Genomic DNA, 22964 nt, shown 5'->3' with positions numbered 1-22964 from the left:
ACATCTCTCATTTTGTATGTATATGTATATAGAGTAACTGTTGCTTGAGAATAGATCATGAGAAGTGCCCTTCTAATATATAGGCAGTCGCTGGGTTACTTTAGGTTTGTATTTAAGTAGAATTTGTACGTAAGTCAGAACTGGTAAATTTGATCATTTTCCCTGTGAGAATTGGATTTTCAACCAGAGATCATAGTGAGCAGAGAGGCTCGTGTGTAACTAGGGGTTGTCTGGAAGTCGGGTGTCCTTAAGTCGGGGACCGTCTGTACTTTATTAAGAAATTCTGCAAAGTTCCCCTTAGTATCAGCTTTTATCTTTCTGTTGTCAAGGAAGATTTTAGCAGTGTTATGCACTGTGATGCTATATTGTGGCGCAACCCCTTAATAAATTTGGCACACCTTAAGAAAAACAAATGAGCATCAGAAATTACAAACCACATTCATGAAGGGGTTTAGAATTTGGTAGACTTGCTTTTTATTGGTCTAATCTTGCACCAAAAAAGTGCCAGGAAACTAGTATTGCAGTAAATGTGTCGGGATCTAATAGCTGGGACCAAATTGAGTGTAAGAAAAGAAGCTAAATTGTGGCAATGATATAAATAAATATGGCACACAAGGTGTAAAAAATGCATCCCCCAAAAAGTGTTGCAAAGGGAATAATAAATGACCCCCAATGCTTATGCTTTCTGAGATGCTTTTGTTTCCTCACAGTCTTCAGGGGACCTTAACTTCTGTATAGCTTTTTGATTTGAGCCTTTGTGTATTACTATGTTATACATAGTTTTTGATCTTAAAGTGCAACTTCTATTTTCTCTTTTAAGTATTTTGTTCTGCTCTGCAGCTTATGCTGTACATTTTCGGTAGTCCTAGACCCAGTTGCTGATGTAAACACTTATTAGGTCTCTATATGGAAACAGAAGAAGATTTTGCTATCTAATGCTCTCTTACTGCAGCAGCGCCATATATAATATTATAGATGCTTAATGAGTATTGTTGTGAATAAAGCACCCAGTTTATATATAACACTTACTATTAGCTGCAGGACAATGCTTGTGTCTTAGCTTCTTTCTCATATGGCTCCTAATCTCTATAGACCTCTAGGTTAACATGTTATATTATTCTTCAATAAGCTGACATCTGTCAGTCTGTGGAGACCAAGATAGATTTAGTAGAACATACTTACGTATCATGCGGTCAACTTTGAACAATCCTTCTCAGGACTTCTTGTTCAGCCACACTTATCCATATACAGTCAGTGCCTTGTGGGTTGAGAAATCCATGGGGAAATTATTCCGGCAACATAATTATTGATTATTTCCAAGTTACGGCTTTGAGACATCTGTGCTTTAACAATCTAGATTGATTAACGTTGCTAATTTATTTCTTACTGTATATGTAGCATATATTGTCTGGTATTGGAAATACCATATAATTCTTATGGAAAGTCATGAATAATAAAATTCCGGGGGCTAGTAAAGTGTTAATGGGCTCTCTTTTATTTAAATGTATTTTATTATTTCCAGTCTGTTATGGATTGTCACTCATTATTGACGGTACTCACCATTTTGACCCCCTATTCAAGCTTTAGGGATCAATTTGTCATTCATCCCCAACCCCAGAGATACAAAGGTTAAGATACTTATGTTCACTTATTTCTGTATCTAAAGCTTTGGCTCGTTTTGCTGTAAAATGATAGATGTGTAATAAAAATTTGTGGTTTTGGTCATTTTGATGACTTGGCAAAAAACCTGGTAAGGCTAGATTCATATCTTCTATTTTTAAAGTATATCTCTGTTAACAGTAAATCTCTGTCAGTTGGACTGTGTATAGAGGATGCTTTGCCATTGCTCCATTCTCATCTGAAGGATCTGTGTCACCCCTATAGAAGTGAATAGAGTAGTGGTTCAGAATTGACATGTGGCATTTGGAAACCCATTTTTGTGATCCCTAGGGCAGTGGTGGCGAACCTATGGCACGGGTGCCAGAGGCGGCACTTAGAGCCCTTTCTGTGGGCACCCGGGCCATCACCCAAGCACACCAGACAGGGCTCAAAGCTAATCTAAAGCTAAAGCTAAAAGATGCTGCTTTCAGTTATATTTTGATACTTACTTCGCTACTTGGGACTGTAGGAAGAGGGAGAATGAGTAGACAGGCCGAATTATCTTTGGAAGACCTTCTGCTGGCCCCAAAATTCTGTGTACAGAGGGACACTGGAAAGAAGCTAAAATTATGCAAATTTTCCATCTTGTCCTCAGGAGGCCAATATGATCAAACATTGTTGAAGAACAGGGAGCAATAAGTTACTGCTTTCATTTTTGGTTGGCACTTCGCAGTAAATAAGAGGGGTTTTGGGTTTCAGTTTGGGCACCCGGCCGCTAAAAGGTTCGCCATCACTGCCCTAGGGGGTCCAATGATGAGACCCCTAGATATCATGAGAATAGGTTCCCCTGTAGGTAATTGGATAAGGCATATAAGTATATATGCCCATATGTTTTTTTAGCATACTCCCCCATGTATCTTCACTTCATTCCATGATGTTGAAGCTCATCTACTGTATAACTTGGATAATTCCTCTAATAGACACTGCTGACTCGTGTGACTGTGAAACGACATCTGGATCGAGTGCTTTATGAACGCTGCTTATACTGTGACCCACAAACCACAGACAACATGTGTGCGCTGGAAAATACTGCTAATGGTTTATGTAGAAGGAAACTTGTGTGTTTTATCTGAGCAGACGAAGCCTGGAATGTTTTCACTTGAGATAGATCCCCGCATTATCTCCTATGTCAGGTTTCTTCCTTTGTGCCGGTGGCTTTGTCTTTATTTAGCGCATTCCCTCTTTCCTCTGTGCAGACAATTTCTTTTTTCCATGGCTGTCATTGTTTTCAGTATAATGCCACCATTTATGGAATCCTATGCAAAATATGCAAACAACTTGTGTCACCGCATATTTTCTTGCCTATTGTTGTAGCTCAGCTATAAATATTAGTATAACATACTGTCCTGTATATCCGTTCCAGAAACATAGTTTTAGGGTTTTTGTGTCAAGTCTTACATTTAAGCACTATTATTATATAGAACTGTAATATAACAAGTTCATTGTCAACATTGTTACTTCTAACCACAGCAGTGTTTACATGTAACTATTGAGATTTACTCAAGTTTTTGGTCCTAAGTAGTGGTGTTCTATTTTTGGTAAAAGATAGTGTAGAATATTTATCTCTAAGGGTACATACGGCTGGGCACATCAGCATGCTGGAGAGTAAGAGGGATGACTGCTGCTCACGCCTCTCCATAGAGCAGGGCATCCACTGTAACATGGCAAAATATAGGACAGTGATGGCGAACCTTTTGGAGACAGAGTGCCCAAGCTACAACCAAAACCCACTTATATGTTGCAAAGTGCCAACTCGACAAATCAAGCAGTAACTTATTGATCCCAGCTGTATCACAGGCTTCAGTCGTATAGGCGTTCTGAGTTCACCAATACAATAGAAAGATGATGGAGAAATTTGGATTGTAGCTTCCGTCCAGGGTCCCCTGAAGAGGAAGGATCAGGGGGACCCAGAGCAGGAGGTCCATTAACAATCCATCTCTATCCACATCTTCTTGCGCCTCCTTTAGTCCTGGCAGCCAAATAGCGCTGAGCATGGCACGTCCTGGGCTGTATTGGATCACAGGAGACAACCTTAAGTCCTAGCTGGCAAACTCTGTGTTGGGGTGAAGGCCTGGGTGCCCACAGAAAGGGCTCCGAGTGCCACCTCTGGCACCCATGCAATAGGATCGCCACCACTGATATAGGACATGTCCTATATTTCGCCATACATGGTCACCATGTGGTGAGACAACGTGTGCTCACAGCACCAGACCAGACCCCATAGATCAATGGGAACTGATATGTGGCCGCATATCCCCCTGACCCATCAACGTCTATGGCGTCTGGTCACCGTGCAGTAAACCCCGTTGTCTCACCACATGGTGACTTAGCATGGCGTAATACCGGATATGTATAGCACACGTTTGTGTTAATGAGGCCTAATAGGAAAAGCACATCTATCAAAATCTATCAGACATTTATGGTGTTTGTATGTGCCATAGTTATCTATGATGAGAACACCCCTGCCGTCTTTGTAGCTGCCATTTGTAAATTCCACTATTACTATTTGCCTAAGTGTTCTTTGCTAAAATGTTACTCCACTTTGTTCACTTACAGCTTGACAAACCACAACAATTTTTGCATGAAAAACAACTATTTTGATGACACTTTTCTGGAGTGAAGGGCTTAGTATTTTGCTCCCATTGATTTCTGTGTGAGTTTCCCAGGCACATCAGCCTATGGTCGTATTCAATTACACTGGGATAGAGGTTTCACTCTATAAGTAATCCCCACCACTTGACTGCGGGGGGGCGGAGAGGGGTGTTGGCGACTTCAAAATCACTTGTCTTCATAACGACTATGTGCTATATAGATAAGATAGGGCTGCTACATGACAAGCCATCTGTTTTCTGCTTCTGAAACATAAGACATTTAGCCTTTCAGAAGTGTTTTATAATATTAGCAGACTTACAATTGTTTGTTTGTTCTACCAAATTGCACCGTTTTTGATTTTTCAATCTACTTTACTTTTCATATCTGACAACTTACCCCAGATTTAAATGTGCATAAAGTGTGACTTTTCAGAATGTCACAAATTTAGGCCCAAATCCACTCCAGTCCTTCAGTGAAGGAAGTGCCTGGTCTTGGCATGCATGTAGTGGCTGACAGTAGCAGGCCTCAGCCTGGGAGTCAGTATTTTGGGCAGCTTCTATAGAAATTGTTGTTGAATTTCTGTATAGATTATCTTCTATTTTGTGTCTTCATGACAAGTTTTGACCCCTGCTGTGTGAATGGATAATGGTATAGTTACTATTGCTGTTCATATAAATATATTACCTCTCTATATTCTAGTTTCTGTGTTTGTTTGCCAGCTACGTGTGTGTAATGTCTTTTGCCAGGTACCCCTCACCCTTGTTTGTTAGTGCTATGTGGTTAATGAGTGGTAGACATTGTGGTTGCTCTAACTGTTACTTCTTTACCAGAGAAGAAATCTATTCCGAGGATGTGGAAGGAGGTTGTACACTAGATCTGTTTCCTCCCCCTCCATGTTGGCCGCATGACAGCATTTCTCAGGACATATGGTTGGCTGTGCTATGTAATTATATAATAAGATAAAAGATGACCTCTGAGAAGACCAGCCACTTATTAAAGGGGTTGGCCATGAATTTATATTGATGATCTATCTCCATCCCACTAATATAGTGCCTACAGCATATCTCATTTTCCCCAAAGGAACCCTTCAGCTAGTTGCCCACATCGAGTTCAGTCTGAGCAACTCATTCTGTCTGTTGCTAGGATTTACCGGACCTCGTATCAATGGACTGAACTCAGTGGCCCACATTTATTTAAGATTTTGCGCCAGTTTTCTGTCAGACTTTGCACTGAAAAGAAAGTGCAAACAGAATTGTGTTGCACGCTCTATGTTAAAGGTGCACTGAAAAAAAGTTGGTGCACACTTCCCGAGCAGTGCTGGGGGCGCCAGATTAATGAAGACCGTGCGCCACTTTACATGAATCTGGCGAACTCTGCCACTATACTGACAAAGTGCAGTTTGCACTAGTTTTGATAAATGTGCGCAGTATGTCAGTTCAGTCCATTGGTTTGAGGCTCAGCTAGAGTACACCCTCCGGCACACGAAACAAGCTTTTTGGTCTGAACCTACAGCAAAGTTTGCTGTTTCGGGATGAGGTTTTATTGCAGTTGACATGATTTTACAACAAAATTGTGGCAAAGCTGAATTTTTAATGCAATCTGTGAAATACTGCAATGGAAGAAGCCTTGGTAATGGAGTCTGATAAATAGCCATTAGTAATAATTATCAGTAGAGCCCAGGCGCAGTATTTGGCACTGCAGTTATGTGATCTCATTAGTCAGACGCTTGTCCCCCCCCCCCAGCTGTCTACACACAGGGAACCAACTTCAAGTTTTATTCCAAATTCTTTTCTACTGTTGGCAAGTCTGAACTTTCCATCACTTATCTGTTACTTTCTCTAAGTTTGTAAATCACTCCAAGCAGTGAACGTGGAGTCAATACCTTGTTTTCGTGTAACCAGACACCTCTGATGCCAAGACGCCAACTGTGGTTTGTGCTCTTTGTAGAGTCTGTGCTCCTCAAATATGAGGCTTAATGAAATCTTATCTTCTCGCTCCACTGGTGACAGAAAATACTGCATTGTCCCACATTGTGTTTCATGGTTTTTTCTTCTCTCATGTCACTTGTTGTGTTCTCTGTAAACCTTATGCTCTTTATAAGACAAACCTGTTACAGAATTGTACTGATTGATTCCTATTATTTTATATAGTGACTATATAGTAAAAGACATAAATAAATAAAGACATTTGCTTAAAGAGGACCTGGGAGAGTAAACCACCTACAGGTCCTTATAGACTTTTGGTTTAGTGTCCCAAATCTCTATTTATAAAGTCCCTAGATGCCTACTATAAAATAAAACCTATTTCTTCTGCTCCCCCTGCCTGCACCCTGACAAACTACAACCCCCAGCTTCACTGTACATGGCGATTTTAGCCATGAAGCCAGGGTATTCAGCGCTGACTTCAATGAAGAACTGTGCAGGCGCAGGGAGCACAAGATATGGTCTCATCAGACCTCTCTAGGTAATTATAAAGGTAAAATTCAGCAGTGTGGGCGGGGATTCTATAAGCAGACACTTTATGATTCCTCTAGTGCTATGAGATGCTGTGTGCTGACAATGTGCTTAGATTATCAGGGTACAGGGTTTATCTACACTTTCATTTAGCATCTGACACATAGAAAAAAGAGACATGAGATGAATATAAGACACAATGGGCCACATGTATCATAGTTTTGTTTCTCCGAGGTGAATTTTAGAGACTTTTGGTGGCTAGTTTTTGTACCTTATATATGATCCTGTCTCTTTACTTGTGATACATGTTCGGTTTTTACTATCCTGGAGGCGCAAATTTTGGCTTCTTTTTGAGACTTTTTGTTGCAAGTGTCTCAAATCCACTTGGATACAAGCCACATGAGGGGATTATATACAGGAATGGACACTACTGTTGATTTGGGATTTAACATGTTGCATTTTTAATGCATTTTGAAACCTATTACAACAGCTGCGGAGAGTTGATTTTCCTAATTACATTACTGTTAACATTTGAATTTACAAAATGCATAGTAAACACAATGTTAACACATGCGTTAATATGGCCTTTATATTGCATTTTGTAAATGCAAATGTTAACAGTAATGAAATAAGGCAAATCACCTCTCCTCAGCTGTTGTAATTAGTTTCAAAATGCATTAAAAACGCAATTAAACCGCTACGTGTGACCTCACCCTTAGAAGCAACCACTAAAAAAAAATGCAAAAATTTTAGAATTTTGACAAAAGAAGTTACTGTGAAAAATGTTAAACAGTTAAAGCATGTGAAATAATTCCAATTTATATGTTAAAATTGGGTGGAAACCCGGTGGAAAACCACACAAACACGGAGAGAACATACAAACATGAATGTGTTACAAAAAAAGAGTTTGTAATGCAGTATTCTCATTTGATAATGTCATGGCAGGTGACTAGTACTGCTGCCTCATGTGTTGTGTGCATGTTCTGGAGTGTGAGCTTGAAGGGGTGAAAAACATGGACGCTTTATTCCAAAAACAGCGCCACTCCTGACCATGGATTGTGTTGGTATTGCAGCTCAGCTGTAAAGAGATGCATGTGATTGGAGGCAGCTGTTTTTGAAAGAAAGTAGCCATGTTTTTTAACCTTCAGACAACCCTTTTAAAACAACACAGAAAACCCAGCCAGCAAAGATTTGACCACACATTAGCTTTGAATAGTCAACATACCTGGTGCCCTCTGTTTTGCCCCCTTTGCATTATTCTATTCCCCAGGTCTTCTGCAGGGAAGAAAAAAACTGGGTCAATGGAGAGTACTTGCCTAATGTATAGTCAAATTTAGTTTTTCCGGGTGGAAGGTCACTTTAAAGGAAACCTACCACTTCCGATGGAGGTTATAAGCTGCAAATGCCGTGCACCAGCTCAGGGTGAGCTGGTGCCGACGCTTATCTTCGTTATGTTTTTCAATAGATGTAAATAGTTTAAACTCTTTATTAATCTTTATATAGGAAGTAGCTTCACAGCACCGTGGTACGCGCTCGGCGCACCGTGCGCGCGACCACTTCGTGCGCCTGAATAGGATGTGGCCGTGCGCATGGTGTGCTGAGCACAGACCACGGTGCGGTGAAGCTACTGGTATATAAAGATTACTAAAGCGTTTAAACGCTTTACATCTGTTGAAAAACATAACGAAAATAAGTGCCGGCACCAGCTCACCCTGAGTTGGTGCACGGCATTTGCAGCTTATAACCACCATCGGAAGTGGTAGGTTTCCTTTAATAGGAATAGAAATCATCTCCTTCACTAAACTTTCAATCCATATATCATCATGTAACTTCAGCACCGGATTGCCAAAGTTACATGATTGCAGTATGTATAATGGAGTTGTGGACCATTGCCAATTTTTCTGAAAGATTGTGGAACGATAATATATTTCCACACACTCCATTTCATCCCTACTATAACAGAATCGGAGTCTTTGTTCTTCCTGTGTTTATTAATTCCTTGTAGTTAATTGCATTTGCACAGACAGAATCAGTTATGTGTGAAGGTCAGAGAACTGGAGCTGGGATTACTTTTTTTGGCAGGGAGAGTCACGTGTTGCTGCTGTTTATATTCCTCAGTTATAGGCTCTGTTCACACCGGGGTCGTGTTTTCAGTTTCTGCAGAAAATATGATGGATATTATCTCTAATCATCCATCATGATCAGTTATGGTTTGTTTTATAGATTCCTTATGACCAATTATGATACATATTTTTACTCTTAACTAGTGATGAGTGGACCTGGACCGCAATGTTCATGCTCGTTATGAAGAATGTGGATCCCTAAACCCCGGACTTCAGCCATAAATTTGGGTTCGGCGTTCTGTCTTTCCCCGTAGTGGCAAGATCCAACATGGATTGTGTTTGCCAACGGCGGCATTTAAATCTTGGCCATGCGTGCTGCAATTTACTCTAAGATTGTCGCTGCCTGTTGACGATCTCTGGAAAATGGCGGCCAAACCCAAACCTGAACGCAGCGGCGTTATGGATTATCACTTACTTTAGGGAAGCTGTGGCTATGTTCAAGCCTCCATCCCAGACTCCGTCCCAGACTTGTTCTATACTCCATTGATTTCCATAAGAGATTCTGACCTGCTTACAGAATGGCTGATCCCCAAAGTCCCAGTCTGCATGGGGCATAATAAAATTGGATCCTCGAGATCAGCGATTGTTCACGTATTTACTGTACATCTTCATGCACACCCCAGAATCTCTTTTCTGCATAAAATGAAATTTGTTCACGTAAACGACAATAAAAGATAAATTGGTAGAACATTCCCAGTAATTTGCATTCATAAAATCTCAGGGAAGATCACGATGTGTTACAGAACAGATACATAAATCAGCTTCCCAACATGCAGACAGACACATCCATCTGTACATTAGTCAAACAAGTCCTGACAAAATTCACAAACGACCTTCAGGAATGCTCCATGCTTCTATAATGAGCCATGCAACAATATGTCTGAGAATTGACTCTAAATGATCAGAGTTTTAGAGTCTTATTATACCATTATGTCTACAGTTAAAGTTTTTTAATGTATTAAAGGGCACTAGGACTGTATGAAGGACTGTATGCAAATGAGCCTGAGGGGCTCCAGGTTCCATAGGTGTTAATGGAGCTTGGAGCCCCTCAGTCTCATTTGCATAAAGTATTTCATTCTGGTGATAGATGTCCTTTAAATAATATTTATCATTCTAATTATTTTTGGAATGTAAATCTGTAATGCATGTGAATACATTAAACCTTGTAGTATATATTATTAGGAGAAAGTAGCATCTTCCTAACATTCGAGTTCCACCCCTTTCTGCTTAAATTTAGTCTTCCACCTCCACCAAGTGTTGTAATCATCATTGTGGTAGGATAGCCGTGTAAATATATACGGTCACCTTGTTGAGATATGATATTGTCACAACTATATAGAAAGCTTAGTTACAACATGGCAGCCGGTGGAATTTCACATTCCCAAAAAACACTTTGGAGCAGGTTGTTTGATCTAAGTTGAGTTTTAACTGTTACAATAGCTACAAAAAGAACACTTCAATGGCGCTCATCAGTCTTATAAAATAATCAGTTCATTCAGATATTAACTATTCTAAAATCAGGTGATCTATGGGCACATAGATCAACCATCTTAGCAGATTTTAGAATATTATAAGAGATGTATTTAGAACCCTGGCTGGGCTTGTCATCACTCCAAACTTCCAGTCTGGGTTGGAAACATGTGTCTTTTAATATTTGAATATCTGATAAGAAGGTTGATCTGCGTGTCCATAGGCCACTTATTTAGTTTTATCTGAATGAATGGATGATTTTTTATGAAGGACGAGCGCCCTTGAAGTGGTCTACTGTTAAAACTCTCCCTTGCTAAAAGTAGCATCTTAAGCCCACAAAACGTGGCGCATGTGTAGACTGGTTTTTGGTACATTATAAGATAGAACTTTTTCTTGGTAAATCTTTCCCCGCTGTATCTGTCTGTGTACATCCATTACAGTTTCCTAAGGAGTAGTTGTGATCTGAACATCATTTATTTTGTAATTTCAAACATGTAGCTGTATAACGTCTCCAAATAGAAACCTATAGACATGTCACAAAATATGTTTGATTCTTGTTTTTACATAATGGTAACATAGCCTAAAATGTAGTGCTGCCCCATCCTTAGCCTGGCCTGGTAATATGTATATATAACGGTGTGTATGTATTTTATTGCACACTTTACTCACATTTCAGTACAATTTACTGACATTTCCTTTACTAACTTAGTGATCGCTCTTCCACTTACATCTCTTAGTCTATGACTATGTCAGCACAGGTGTCATTGCCAACTCTCATCTACTGGAAGCTTCATGACTCTCTGATTCGATTTCTTCATTGTCTATAATTTCTCATCAATAACTTTGTACAGATAGAATGTAATGATTATAAAGATCTGTCGAAATTTTTGATGCACGGGTGCATTTTCATTATCTAGGGCCTCCTTCCTTCTAAAATCAACGTTTATAATTATGCTAATGAGTCTAAACGACTCTGGGGGGTATTACTACCTCTCCAGCTCTCTCTGAGCTGCAACTTTAAAGGCTGTTACACTATGGAAGGAGCATTTCCCCCCTCTCAGTGTGTGAGATTATAGCAGAAAGAGGGAGACGTGCTTAGGGTGAGGCCGCACATGGCATTTTGAACCCGTTTTTGATCCGTCTTTAAGCAGTCCGTTTTTTGAAAATGCATCCGTTTTTGACCAGTTTTAATTAAGATAATTGATAAAACCTGTCAAAAGCGGATGTGTTTTTCAAAAAACGCATGTGTTTTTAAAAAATGCATGCGTTTTTTAACGGACTGCTTAAAAATGTGTTCAAAACGCTACGCATGGCATCACCCTAAGGGAGCAGAGGAGAGGGGTACACAGCATCTTCCCTGTCAGCCAGACCAGGGTCAGGATCTCTGTGCACTCCTCCAACACTTCACACCTGTTCTACGTTCCTGCATGCGGTGAGCTGGAAACCCCTCCCCCCCTTTTTCATATACATATGTTCCGTTTTTTGCTTTTGTATATCATACACAGTGTAACACTCTCTGAAGCTACAGCACAGAGTGAGAAATTATTAGTGCGTGATATATTTTTAAAATACAAGTGACCACTGGGAATGTCCTGACCAAGTTCCACTGACTCCAATTGTTCCAGAGGACAGAAGGGATTTGATAATTTTAGGGGAGAGTGACGGGACTGGCAACGAAATAAAGGACAGACATAACAATGTTGGACAGGGTTCAAGTTAAGATCTATTGGGTGTATAACTTGTACCTCGCTGCCAGGCATCCTGAGAACAGTCACTTTCTGACCACAATGTGGTAATTGGGTGATTATAGCCCAGAACCTCTCTCTCACAGAACCTTCTGGGATTTCTTCCAAAATAGCAAATTGCTATGTTGTAAGTAATAGTGTACATGTGAGGTAAGCTATCGGAGACTTAATTTTCTTATCTTTAACTTGATAGGCTGCTGGTCGGAGCCCCTAGAACAAAAGCCTTTCCGGAACAGAAGGCGAACGTATCGGGTGGATTGTTTACCTGTGATATTACATCTGCTGCTCCATGTTCAAGGGTTGTGTTTGACAATGAAGGTAAATTTCCATTCACCTGCAAGCCGCAGTATAAAATATATATTATGATTCTATTTATATTGTAGTACAATATAAGAATAGTATTATCCACTGACGTTATAGCAAATCTCAAATGAGATATTTACCTTGGGCATAGATGCGTACTATAGAGAGAGACTATGTGGTTACTAGCCTATAACTTTTGAACCTCAAGAGATATTACAAATCTTTTTGGAAAACTCGCCCTTGATTCAATATGGCGGCCTTTAACATAGTGGCCATTTTCTAGGCATAGCCTAAAAGATAGGCTCCCTCACCTGTAACTTGCCGGGGTAACAAAAACGTAATTTTACTATTTATTTTTATAATAAAAGGATGTCCTAAGATTTTTTGACTAACCCTAGATGTATACATACTACAAATCATTGCATTAAACACCCAAATAATCACCTTATAATAAATACTTAATCATTTAATAGACTTATACTTATCTTTATAGTGGACCTGACATCTGAGAGTAAAGAAAACCAATGGATGGGTGTAAGTGTCCAAAGTCAAGGACCAGGAGGCAAAATAGTGGTAAGTATTATGAGAAATACTGTACAGACAGTCCCCGGGTTACGCACAAGATAGGTTCCATAGGCTTGTTCTTAAGTTGAATTTGTATGTAAGTCGAAATTGTATATTTTATAATTGTAGATCCAGACAAAAAAATTTTTTTTGGCCCACTGACAATTGTAGTTTCAACATTTTTTGCTATAATTGGACCAAGGATTATCAATAAAGCTTCATTACAGACACTTTACAGCTGATCACTGCAATCTGGGACTATAGTAACATCCAGAAAGCTTCACCAGAGGTGACAGTGGTCAGAGGGGTCCGTCTGTAACTAGGGGTTGTCTGTAAGTCGGGTGTCTTTAAGTAGGGGACCGCCTGTAATAGCCTTTAGATTGAAGCTTTATATAAGTTGTCTTAATGTAAAATGATATCCTATCAATGCTCTTCAAGGATGTGACTAGGATCAGGTCCTAAATAGTATTATTTTTAAGAAACCTTACCTAAGTTGCACTATGATGATGGTATGATAACTTTTTGTGACTAATATGTTCTACGCCTAACCACAGACTTGTGCCCACCGATATGAAAGAAGAAGATTTGTGAATACGGCCCAGGAATCTCGCGACATTACCGGAAGGTGTTACCTTTTGAGCCAAGACCTCACAATCTCTGATGAAATGGATGGAGGGGACTGGAATTTTTGTGATGGACGACTCAGGGGTCATGAGAAATTTGGATCTTGTCAGCAAGGTGTTGCTGCGACGTTTACAAGGGACTTTCATTATGTTGTGTTTGGTGCACCAGGGACATACAACTGGAAAGGTATGGAGGCCTGTCTTGTGGTAAACTTCTCACCTGTAAGCTTGAGTGGGGTAAGAAGCTTCTGAGGACTAGTTTTTATTCTGATGTCCACTCAACTTGGACCTGTCATGTAGTCTTATCGTAAATCCACTGGTATAACCGAGTTCCATTTTTAGTTGTCTAGACTAGTTACAATCCTTAAAGATGACTCTGTGAGCTCCATATTTGGTTGGATATGTTACCTAAACTGCTGATGATATGATAGACATATATTTATGCTATACTATTAATTGTATTCAATATTACTGCATGTATGTGCTACAATTATTAGGTTTAGTTGACTTAGTTTGCCTATATACTAACTAAAGTCTCTAGCACTGACGTGATGTCTGACCATGCTTGGACATGCTAAGTGGTGAATGTAATATTTGCTTTCTGTATTACAGCCGGTAGACATGGTAAACAGGTTTTCCAATGAATATGTGTGATTGTGTATTACTAGGATCTACAGAACAAAGGGTTACTCTATCTGCAATGAGCCACTTCCAACCAGGAGTAAAAGGAGCTAAGTAGGGAGTGGCTTTACATAGGATAAAATACTGACGTGGCAACTTCTGGCTTGTAATCTGTAGTGTCCCTGTAGGCAGTGACATGTGTTGGAATATAGTTATGGCCTAGTTTGGTAATTTTCCATAACCTTTGTATGTGTTACTAGAGAGGAGAAGGCTGAGTGCCACAGGCGCACCAACAAGCCTTTCATCTGAGAGGTATTTGGAAACGGGGCAAGGGATGTAAACTGAATATTTGCCCACTTGAAACATTATATGATTGTGTAGGTTGCGATAGGGTTTCCAATGTTTATTCTCTCCACCCTACATCTCATAAGTTTAAGGACTTCATTACAAAACCATTAAAGGGGTATTATTGGGATACAGCATCAAATCAGTAGGGGTCTTCAACCAGCCCCACCACCATCGGCTTCATTGTTTACCAGGTACAGCGCCATTCTTTATGGTCATGGTTGTACCTCATCTCATTCATATTCAAGTCCTACTATAATTTGGGCACATTGGCCCCTACCTGATCTAATACTGATTCCAATCTCCTCTCAAATTGATGGTCTACTAATATCGTAACTCAGAAAACACCTGTAACAAATCTTTGGTTCTGTACATTTGCAGCATTTATTCCACTTGTTTTTTTTATATCTTTTTTTTCGCCATGTTTCTTGTTTATCTTAATTTGCCATTTCACTCATTCATTCAGGTTTTGTTCGAGCAGAACACAAAAATAGTACATTTGATGACCTATTAATTTTTGACGACGGACCTTTTGAGACTGGTGGTGAAACCAAACGCAATCCCGATTTAGTACCTGTTCCCGCTAACAGTTACTTAGGTAACCATTTATTCACTTCTGATTGTATGGAACCATGTCATCTTATGTACCAACCTGTCCATTAGGAATTATTTAGGAATTAGTCTTCCGTTTTCCGCGTCCGAGAGAACAGACGGGTTATACAGTATGTTGAAATGGGTTGAATGTCACATTACTGAATATTTGTTTTCTTCTTTATGTCTTTTTACTATTTCATAAATGCACAGGTCTCCTTTTTATGACAACAATGTCAACTACTGATCCAGATCAGTTTCTCTATAAGTCAGAACCCCCAAAATCAAGGGGTCGTAAATCGATTGATGTGCCAGCTAATAGCTACTTAGGTTTGTGATTCATTGAGGAATGTATTATGTTCTGGTGAAATCACCCATCATTCACTGCTGTCATGACACTTATATCCCCATGTAGTAAATGTCAGCACCATGAGGAATTCGCCAACATATGCATGAAATAGATTGAGGTACTTTGTGACGCACTGTATGAATTTCATACTTGCTCATAAGAAATTGTAGAATAGTACTAAGGCCTTATTCACACCTGCATGTAAATTTGGCAGAAGTCTCTATAATAATTCAGTATTTGTATAATTCATTCATACATCTCATGGAAAAAGTTAAATATATGAAACCTAAAGGCAACAGTGAGGCCTTTCTGCATGTTATATATTACACATAACATACAGTTGGTAATATAACCATTGGATTAATTAAATATTTCTTCCCAATCTCGTTGCCCATTTTTCCAGGGTTTTCATTGGATACGAGTAGAGGAATTACTTCACAAGAGGAAATGACATTTGTATCGGGAGCACCCAGAGCCAATCACAGTGGAGCTGTTGTTCTTCTAAAGAAGTATCCACCTAATGAGAGGATGTTGTCTCCTGAGTTTGTCTTTGAAGGGGAGGGTCTGGCCTCTTCATTCGGTTATGATGTTGCTGTAGCGGATCTCAACCGTGACACGTAAGATCATCAGTCCATGAGGTTTTTATATTAGTGATGTCACCTAAAGGGGTTTTCTCACAAAGGCAAGTTAGGCCCTATCCACGGGATTGGGCCTAACTTGCTGATCAGTGCGGGTCTCAGTGCTGAGACCCCTACAGATCGCAAACACGCTCCTCAGACTCCATAGAGCAGAACGGTCATGCGCGGCTGTCTGCTCTATTAGTCTGAGGAGCGGCAAGGGGTCGGTCGAACCCCATTTTTGCGATCTGTGGGGGTCTCAGCACTGAGACCTCCACTGATCAGCAAGTTAGGCCCTATCCCGTGGAAAAACTAGTGGGAAAGCCCCTTTAAGTGTGTTATTACTGTTGACTAGAGGTGAGCAGACATGATAGTGGGGTTCGGGTTTGGTGTTCGGCTGCCTGACCCGGACATATTGCCTGATAGGCGGCCGAACAGCCAATGCTGCAAAGTGACACCCCTAGCAACTAGTCAAGGCTATGATTGGCCATCCTGGTGATAAGGGTGTCAATTTGCAGGATTGGATTTGGCCGGCAATCCGGCAATATGTCCGGGTCAGGAGGTCAAACTCAAATGCTGTACCCGGCCATTGGGTCAGCTCATCTCTACAAAAAGTGTAATATTTTTCTTGCATATAACCCCAGTGAGCTGATTTGACATTACTCTTAATTTTGATAACTGTTTATCTACAGGTCTTTAGGTTTGTAACCCCCCCCCCCACCCAATGGCTTTGGGTGTTTCTTGGGGAAACACCACACCATTTCTTCTATACATTCTACAACTTTTATTATTCCCTTTGAGACGCTCTCTCTCTGGTCATAGAGATTTAATTTCCTTACTAAGATTTATATCTTCTCTTTTTGTTCTTTACGTCAATAGACTTTCCTTTCATTGACTTGAAGGATCTTTGTCTGACACCAAATCCTCTACTACCGATTCAAAGCCCCATACCCCCTAACCGTAGACCCCTATTGTTTTCCACCTCTCTTAGTGGCCTAGTTTCTCACCAACCCTTCCCCCATCAAAAAACGTATCTACTGACATCTCCTAAATCTTTCCTTTAGTCTCCAGCTCCTTAATGTTTGTGCCCTTTCACATGTTTTCATTTCAGACTCGCCTGTTTTTTCCCCATTGCCTACTTGACTGCTGTGTCCCATTTATCTCTCAACAACAGCAAGTTTTTTTTCCTTTTCCGAGTTCCTGTTTTACATACACAAGCTCTATTAAAAATTTCCCATCGCATTTGTACTAAAAATATTCAGGTAGACAAAGCTATGTTATTTTAAAATATTAAAACTACCAAGCGCTCAAAATACTTCTTTACTGAATTGAAGGCAAGCTGTGAGCCAAAGGGTGTGGAAAAATTTTGGTAAATTTTTTGAAGTAATTTTAGCCAACAAATAGGTGGGGTTAAGTTATTTCTAAATGTGCCCTAGATATATCATGCAGCATTGGACACTGTGAAAAATCTGGCAAAAGTTTACATAGTTAGTCCTCCCACACATGAAGAGGCCCCCGCGCCATTGTTTGTGCTAGCAAAAAGGCTAAAACATAACCTAAAACCATGGTGATTTTTGGATTTGGATAAAATACATTTGAACACAAGACTTAAGGAAATCTACCACCACCTGGATAAACCAGGGACACTTACTCATAGATCCAGGCACCGTGACTGCGATCATCTTCTTATATGTGTTATCAATGGCCTCCTTCCTTCTAACTTTTAAAATGAAGCTAATGAGAAGGCAATTGAGAAGGGCTCCAGGGGGGGGGGTTTACCAGAGCACCTCTGTGTTAAATTTTAACAGGTTGTCACACTGTGTAGGAGCATTCAGCACTTTCACCCCTCTATCTTCCTGCTTTAATCTCACACAGTGGGAGAGGGAAGTGCTCCTGCACAGTGTAGCAGCCTGTGAAGCTGCAGCACGAAATGGCTTTGGTAACACCTACCAGAACCCTTCTGGTTCATTACCATAATTCTAAAAGTTGATCGTGGAAGGAAGGAGTCTATTGATAACAAATATAAAAAGATTACCACAATAACGCCTGGATGTATGGGGAATGGAGATGTGAATGCGAACTTGTGCTTTATTCACTTTTATGGGGCGTCGATAGTTTATAGAGTGCAGGTTAAACATGGTTCACATGGAGAACTTTAGGTGTGCAGTAAGTAATATCAGGGAATTCCTGTTGTCTATTTTTAAAGAACCTTTCCATTAATTTTAAACCTGAGGGAGTCTGTCGTTGGCCTCCTCGCGTTAATGTACCGCGTTAAACGGACGACAGCAGCTGATAAGGAAGTTGGCAGCCGATAACAGGGACCCTCTGTCCAACACAGTGCTGGACAGATATTCATATTGAAACCTGCAGACATCACATCCTTCCTATTAGTCATAATCTCATTCCTCTGCTGTGTACATGAAATAAATGGCACATTAGTAAGAACTTTCTTCTGTACTAAAACACCAAAAAAATATTTTAATTCACTTAAGAATACATAACATATCCAAACATTTTTTAAGAGAAGATAACTTTTGTATTGTATGGCCGCCTAAAATCAAAACGAAAACAAAATAACCCCAAGAATAAACAACTTCCTTATAGAGCCTTTGCTTCTCCTCTTCATTTGCTTCTTGGGTCCCCCACCCGTGTTTCCACTCCGACTGGGACATTTTAACATGTGACCTCAGCAGTCAATCACTGGCCTCAATGGAGTTGACATGTCATTGATTGGCTACATTGGTCACATGATTGTGTTGACACATCATCTAATGGAGCAGGGAGAAAGGGGATTGGCTGTACTCCCTAGCAGCGTTAGAAAGGTGTTGAGGGCTCTGTAACCTTCTTTTTTATTATTTTATGTTCTTGCTGCAGAAATGTGGCGCATGTCAGTAATAAATGTGGCGTAAACTTCGACTAAGCACTGACAGGTGCTCATTGTCGGACACATTGCAGCCACAGTGCAGACGGACAGAAAACTGGTGCAAACACTTTAATAAATGTGGATCACAGTTTCAAAGCGAAACATTAGTGATGACCTCAATTTGTCTTCTTGACAGGTGGCAGGATATAGTTGTTGGTGCTCCACAATATTTTGATAAGGATAACAAAGACATAGGGGGCGCTATCTATGTCTACATAAATCAAGAAGGAAAATGGGAGAATGTTAAGCCAATTCGAATTGAGGGCCCCAAGGATTCCATGTTTGGAATTTCTGTGAAGAACGTTGGAGATGTTAATCAAGATGGATATCCTGGTAAGAAAATGGGATCTTCTCTGGTGATTTTTTTCATGTACAGGCGGTCCCCTACTTAAGAACACCCGACTTACAGACGACCCCTAGTTACAAACAGACCTCTGGATGTTGGTAATTTACTTTACTTTAGCCCTAGGCTACAATAAACAGCTATAACAGCTATCAAATTTGGCTATAATTAAGCTTTAATAATAATTCTTTATTTATATAGCGCACACAGATTACGCAGCGCTGCACAAAGCTTGTCAAATTGGTCCCTGTCCCCATGGGGCTCACAATCCAACAGTATCTTTTAGAGTGTGGGAGGAAACCCACACAAACACAGAGAGAACATACAAACTCTTTGCAGATGTTGGGTGGGATTTGTACCCAGGACTCCAGTGCTGCAAGGCAGAAGTGCTACCCACTCAGCCACCGTGCCGCCCAGTCCTGGTTCTTATGACAATCCAACATTTTTAAAATCTAATTGTCACAGAGACCAAAAAAAAATTGATGGGGTTACAACTATAAAATATACAGTTCCAACTTGCATACAAATTCAACTTAAGAACACACCTTGTACGTAACCTGGGGGCTACCTCTACTATCTTACAAAGCTGTTCTAGATAAAGATATGTTCTATGGGTATATCTTGTTGTGGAGGGCAAGCAGTGGCTTTCTTTTGGGAAATGTTTACCAGGAAAAATAATTTACTAGAAAAAAAAATTTCTCTGTAATGTCATTTTTCTATTACATTTCAAGGAAAAGTTTATAAAACTGATGGTGGTCAAGGTAGCAACTGGTCAATGTGCCCTGAGTACTGATGTCAGGAGTGGTTACCTACGTTTATATATTCAGGTACAATTAGGGGCTGGGCCATTGGACTTAAATGGGTTGTCCACTTTCATCAAATAATTGATATTGTTTATGTAATGAAAAGTTATACAATTTTGCAATATACTTTGTGGATCACATCCTCACGAATTTCTAGATCTCTGCTTGCTGTCATTCTATAGGAAGCTTTATTGTTTACTTCCTGTGGATAAACACCGATTCCTGGTCATGTGATGTCACACAGGTGCACGGCTCGTTTTATTCCTGGTCATGTGATGTCACACAGGTGCATCAAAGTATCAGAGAGTAATCAGAGCTGTGTGATATAAAGAGCTGTGCACCCGTGTGACATCACATAACCGGGGTCCGGTGTTTATCAACAGGAAGTAAACAATAAAGCGTCCTGTTAAATATATATATGAAAACAGTGAGAAATTGATACAGAACGTATATTGGAAAATTGTATAACCTTTAATTGCACTAACAATATCAATAATCTACTAAAAGTGGACGATCCCTTTAACCCAGATGAAGGAAAAGCCTAGCTATAGCCTTGAAAGAGATAGATTTTACTTAGTATGGATGTTGAAGTGTCTACCACCAGGACTGGGATTAATTGAAAAACTAAAGTGTACATGCTTATGTTGTGACAAGCTGATAGTTTCTGAGTTTATTACACAATAGATTAAAAACCATATTATGTTACTCTAATACTAAAATATGCACCTCTGATTTCTTCTAAATTGTATGTATTTTCTATATAGACATTGGAGTAGGAGCACCATATGCTGATGGTTATGGGAAAGTCTATATATATCATGGCACCAAGGATGGCATCAGTCGAGAGCCAGCTCAGGTATGTGAATGACAATTTTACACTGAAATACATATGGATGATACACATTTATTCACTTTATCTTATGGAGATCAAAACATTAGTTTTTATATTATTCTTAGACCTAATAGGCTTTTCAGAAGTATTTAAGAAACAAGAACTTAGCCAACCCATGTAGAAAAAGTTTGGAAAGCTTCTTAAAGGAAAGCTTAACTTGAAGTTCCTTAACATGCAAATCAAGATCTGTAATAGTAATTCATGTATACAATGTGCCCTTTTATATGGTACAGAACCCAGGGGGCCTCCTGAGACTTCCAGGCTCATGTAGTTGTTACATCCTCTACCCCCCTCTATAGCAATAGCACTTCTGTAGGTCAGTTCCTGGTCCTTCTGTAGGTCTTCCTATCGATATATGTCAAGGAGCCCATTTTTGATAAGATGACAAATTTTCAAGTCAGGTCTAAAATTTTCTTATGAATTCACTATTGTCAGATGTAAGACGGGGCTAGATAATGGGGGTCATTTACTAAGGGCCCAATTTGCGTTTTCCCGACGTGTTACCCGAATATTTCCGATTTGCACCGATTTCCCCTGTATTGCCCTGGGATTTTGGCGCACGCGATCGGATTGTTGCGCATCGGCGCCGGCATGCACGCAACGGAAATCGGGGTGGGCGTGGCTGAGCGAAAACCTGACGGATTCGGAAAAACCGCCGCATTTAAAAAAAGAAATGTGTCGCTTGGGACGCGCTTACCTTCACTTGGTCTGGCCCGGTGAACTCGAGTGCGTTCAGATGCTTTTCAGCGCAGCAGCGCCACCTGGTGGAAGGCGGAGGAACTACCTTGATGAATCCCGGCCGGACCCGAATCCAGCGCAGAGAACGCGCCGCTAGATCGCGAACGGAACAGGTAAGTAAATCTGCCCCAATGTCTTTGGTTGTACAGAGTTTATTTCTGGAAGATCAAGTGGTCAACATGTCCCATTTTCTTACATTAAATTACATAGTGGGTAGTGTTTATCACAAATGATGCTGGGGCAGAGTGGAGCAAAGTTCAAATTCGTTAAACATGAAATGCTACTAGTCAAATACTTGTGTGAAACTGGACTAGATGGTTACTAACTTTATGCCTTTATTTATTAAGATCATCGATGGCAGGAGCGCAAACACCAAAACATTTGGCTACTCCATAGCCGGAAATATGGATCTAGATAGAAATTCTTACCCAGATATTGCAGTGGGGTCATTGTCAGATTCTATCAGTGTATTCAGGTAAGATAAAATTGTCCATACACTCTGATCTGTACTATTGCTATTGCTGTACTATTCTAATTTTTTGGTGACTTTTTAGGTCCCGTCCAGTGGTCAGCATCAAGAAGACAATCAGAGTGACACCAGACAAGATAGATTATACCAAGAAGAACTGTATGATACCCAGTGGAATCTGGTAGGATATATGACAATGCTTTGGAATTAAAATGTATATTTGATAACCTACCTTTTGATAACATCACCCCCTTTATTAAAAGGGTTGTCAACCTTCAGCAAATAATTGATATTGTTAGTGTAATAAAAAAGAAACAATTTTCCTATATACTTTCTGTATCAATTCCTCACTGTTCTAGATCTCTGTTATTCAACAAGAAGCTTCATTGTTAATTTGGATAGAAACCGTTCCATGATCATGTGATGTCATAGAGGTGCACGGCTCGTTAGTACCACAGAGAGTAATCAGAGTTGTGTAATATAACGAGGACTTATGTGACATAATATGATCATAGACAGGTTTCTTTCCATAGGAAGTAAACATTGAGGCTTCCTGTTGCAGAGGTTTAGAAAACAGTCAGGAATTGATACATTGACATATTGATATATTGGAAAATTGTATAACTTTTCATTACATAAATGATATCAATTAATTTCTGAAAGTGGATGACCCCTTTAAGATTAACTGTGACTTAACTTTAGTTCCACCTTCCATCATACATACAGATCATCTTCTTAGGG

The 22964-nt window shown here is 39.9% G+C and overlaps 1 protein-coding gene across 2 annotated transcripts in view; it reads left to right on the top strand.

The window, feature by feature from the left end:
- ITGA6 (integrin subunit alpha 6) overlaps nucleotides 1-22964 on the top strand; it is a 51945-nt gene that overhangs the window by 13607 nt on the left and 15374 nt on the right. For both annotated transcript variants that reach the window (XM_072121720.1, XM_072121721.1), the window contains exons 2-10: nucleotides 12236-12360; nucleotides 12839-12918; nucleotides 13464-13719; nucleotides 14965-15096; nucleotides 15842-16055; nucleotides 19115-19311; nucleotides 20889-20980; nucleotides 22102-22229; nucleotides 22309-22404. In XM_072121720.1, the coding sequence (XP_071977821.1) occupies nucleotides 12236-12360; nucleotides 12839-12918; nucleotides 13464-13719; nucleotides 14965-15096; nucleotides 15842-16055; nucleotides 19115-19311; nucleotides 20889-20980; nucleotides 22102-22229; nucleotides 22309-22404 (1320 nt within the window). The remainder of the gene's footprint in view (nucleotides 1-12235; nucleotides 12361-12838; nucleotides 12919-13463; nucleotides 13720-14964; nucleotides 15097-15841; nucleotides 16056-19114; nucleotides 19312-20888; nucleotides 20981-22101; nucleotides 22230-22308; nucleotides 22405-22964) is intronic.

The sequence above is a fragment of the Engystomops pustulosus genome, chromosome 8, assembly GCF_040894005.1.
Source record: "Engystomops pustulosus chromosome 8, aEngPut4.maternal, whole genome shotgun sequence".
In the NCBI taxonomy this organism is placed as follows: domain Eukaryota; kingdom Metazoa; phylum Chordata; class Amphibia; order Anura; family Leptodactylidae; genus Engystomops; species Engystomops pustulosus.
This window is presented reverse-complemented; position numbering and strand designations above follow the sequence as displayed.